This window comes from Cyprinodon variegatus, unplaced genomic scaffold (assembly GCF_000732505.1).
Source record: "Cyprinodon variegatus isolate N-32 unplaced genomic scaffold, C_variegatus-1.0 Scaffold1918, whole genome shotgun sequence".
In the NCBI taxonomy this organism is placed as follows: Eukaryota; Metazoa; Chordata; class Actinopteri; order Cyprinodontiformes; family Cyprinodontidae; genus Cyprinodon; species Cyprinodon variegatus.
The window spans coordinates 32,277-35,406 of NW_015152371.1; the positions used below are offsets into that span (position 1 = coordinate 32,277).

General features: G+C 38.5%; 1 protein-coding gene across 1 annotated transcript in view; it reads right to left on the minus strand.

Annotated features, from left to right (window-relative positions):
* Nucleotides 1–2,474, minus strand: part of LOC107104847 (gastrula zinc finger protein XlCGF8.2DB-like) — an 18,313-nt gene extending 15,839 nt beyond the window's left edge. The window contains exon 1 of the mRNA XM_015404967.1: nucleotides 2,377–2,474. Coding sequence (XP_015260453.1) covers nucleotides 2,377–2,474 — 98 coding nt within the window. The remainder of the gene's footprint in view (nucleotides 1–2,376) is intronic.
* Between the last annotated feature and the right edge of the window lie 656 nt (nucleotides 2,475–3,130).

Consider the following 3,130-nt stretch of genomic DNA (forward strand, 5'->3'; position numbering starts at 1 on the left):
AAAACAGCACCTTCTCACACAGATCCCTTCATGGCAAAGCCTTTTATTAACAGTTTACAACATCATAAGGCAGGCCTAAAACAGAAGACCCAGTAATGATTCTCTGGGAGGATGCAGGTAACAAGATAGTGTGAATTGACCAACTGGCTGGATGGAAGTCACACAACCGTGTGATTCTGCCTCATGACTTACTAGGGGTCATGAAAGTTTATGACCCTTCTGGTTGAAACACAGGATAGTTATCACTCTAACAAGACCTTCATATTTTCTGTTCTTTGCCAAACTTAGATACCTCTCTACAGATCAGAGCATCTTCAGTGTTCTAGCTGAGGAACAAATTCTCTCAGCTAAGCTTATGTGATACGGGAACATTTCCATTGGCCACACATCATGCTCTACACCTTAGAGAAAAAAACACATAAATCATAATATTTCCACCTCTATGCTTGACTCTAGCATTCCTGATCACTGGAATGTGTGATGATTTGATGCCAAAGAGCTTAATTTTGGTCCCTCTGGCAGCAGCTTTCTTCCAAACTTGAACTATTGAGCTGTGATTCAGAATAATATGAACACTGACCCATCCTACACAACTGAATCGACATGGATCCATTCTTGATGCAAACAAGATTTGATCCCAAGGCCGCATAAATGTTTCATTTGAGAAAAGGGCAAATAGTTATTTTTTTATAGAATGCTTTCAGTTTAGAGATGTGGTTATGAAATGTGAAATGTAAGGCTTTACACCTCCTAAAAAATTAATCTCACAGGAATTCTTGGGTTTCATTATATTCCTGCTTATTTTGGGTGGATATATGCCAGGGGTGGCTGCTGGTTTCAGGGGAGGCTCAATGGTGGTAATGAAATCCAAACGTCATGTATAACATTGACCATTGATGAGCATGAAGGCGTTCAAAAAACCGCGTTCACTGAATATGTTCATATTTTTAGTGAACTGAACGGATCAGTTTTAAAGTAATGAACATGAACAAAGGCGACGTTCACTCTGTGAATAATGAGCAACACACATCGCTCACGTTCGCATTCATTTACGACACATATAATTGGATAATGTCAGGTTTTACGGCACTTGTTAAGGAAAACCGCATGAAAGACCAGCCTGTCTACTGCTAGTACTATTATGCCTGATTCAGACCCATCTTCTGGTATTTCTGATGCCGGTTTTCTATGAAACAACAAAGGAACACTCAGACAAAAATAAGCTCATGTTTTATTTGCTAATTGTGCCCATCAGGACTTAACAAACAATTCCGTACATCAGCCACTTCCACTTAAAATTTAACATAGAGTTAAAGCATCCAAGCTATCTTCTGAAATATCTGCTATTGAATGAGGAACGTAAGAATACAGATCTTTTCAGCAGAACCTGAATGTTCCTGTATATTTCTAAAGTTATGTGTAGTTTGGCTAAATAAAGGCTTCACTGCACATACAGTATACCTTGACTCCATGAAGAATTTTCCATTTCTGTCGACATATTATGATCACACATTTAAAGGATGAAATATGAGGTTCTGTTGTGTAGGATTGTGGCTTAATTTACCAAATGAACTTGAACTAGTTCGTTTACAGGTTTGTTAACCATCATTTCTGAAAAGGGGAATTATGAACGTGAGCTAGTTCATTTTATCTGTTCGAACTGAACTTTGAGTTTTTTCATCTACTTTAGCTGAATAATGGTAAATGGCCTTTATGTAGCGCATTTTGAAGTCAGGAGACTTGACCAAAGAGCTTTACACTACATTAAGTAATTCACGCACACACTCACACACTGATGAAATGAATACATAAAACTAAAAACAAGGCAGATATTTATTTTCTATTACCAGTTTAATTAACTACTTTCCACACAGGGGCGGATTTACCATTAGGCAAAACTAGCCAGTTGCCTAGGGCCCCGAGTTCTTGGGGGGCCCCCTAAAACTCCTTTTACATGTATGGTTAATACAGCTATTATTTATTTGTGCACATTAATTATGTTTTTGATAAAAATCCTTTCGCCAAAATGCCATTAGAATGCTTATAATATTAAGTGTGTCTCGGGGCCCCCCCTACAATGTCCACTACATTGGTTCAGTCCATTTTCTGCGCATGGGCAGACAGGTCCAAACACACGGCAGCAAACTATTTGAAAACAAACAGCGCGATACGAGCAGAGCGGGGGACGATACGAGCAGAGCGGGGGAGAAGAGAAAAGAAAGGAAAGGAAAGGAAAGAAAGATGAAAAGAAGTTACCCTAGCGGTGCTGAAAAGAGGAGAAAGAAGAATGAAAGTAGGAAGCTGCTTTCAAAGTTACCAAAAATGACTGACTTCCCCCCAGATTCCACATACTCCGCTCTGCTCCGCCCCACTGACGTATGTCGTGCGGAGCGCTTGTCTTTCATGTAAATCAATGAGAGCTGTTCCACATCCTCCGCACATCTCCGTCCACGTACGTCTTCTCCGTCCGTCATCGACAAAATACGGAGCCGAGCTATTTTTTCCTCCGCTCCGGTCCGGCCAGGTCAAGATCCGCAATTGCAATCGCACCAAACAGGAAAAAGAACATCGAGAAACCTCGGTTCGTCAAATTAAAATATAGTAGCAACAGATCGGTGACTAGAAATTATAGCATACTTTTTATACATTCCAAAAAAGCTAACACCGTTTATTTAAATGATACGATGCAAAGTATTGGTTATTCACCAACCAGGAAGCAGATTTCTCATCTCCATCAAAATATTTATTTTATACCGAGGGACTTAAAGTTTAATCAAATCCATTCAAAAGATATTTCTTATTACAGGAATGGATGAAGAGATGCTGAGTTTGGAAGTAGAGAACAAACAAAGTTCATTCAAAACAAGCAGTTTTGAATGATCCTAGTTATCCCCGTTACAAAAATCTACATATATATATATTTTTTTTTAATATGTCAAATTAAATTAAGCGCTCACAGGGTTTATACAGGAATGAGTGACTATTATTTAATGCTATTTTAATGCTATTAGAAATTATTTTAATGCTATCAACAAGTATCATGTACCCAAGTTATTAGTTTACATGAAATATGAATTAGCTGTAAGCACAGTTCCATGACTCTTGTATGTATGTAAACAAACACACACAC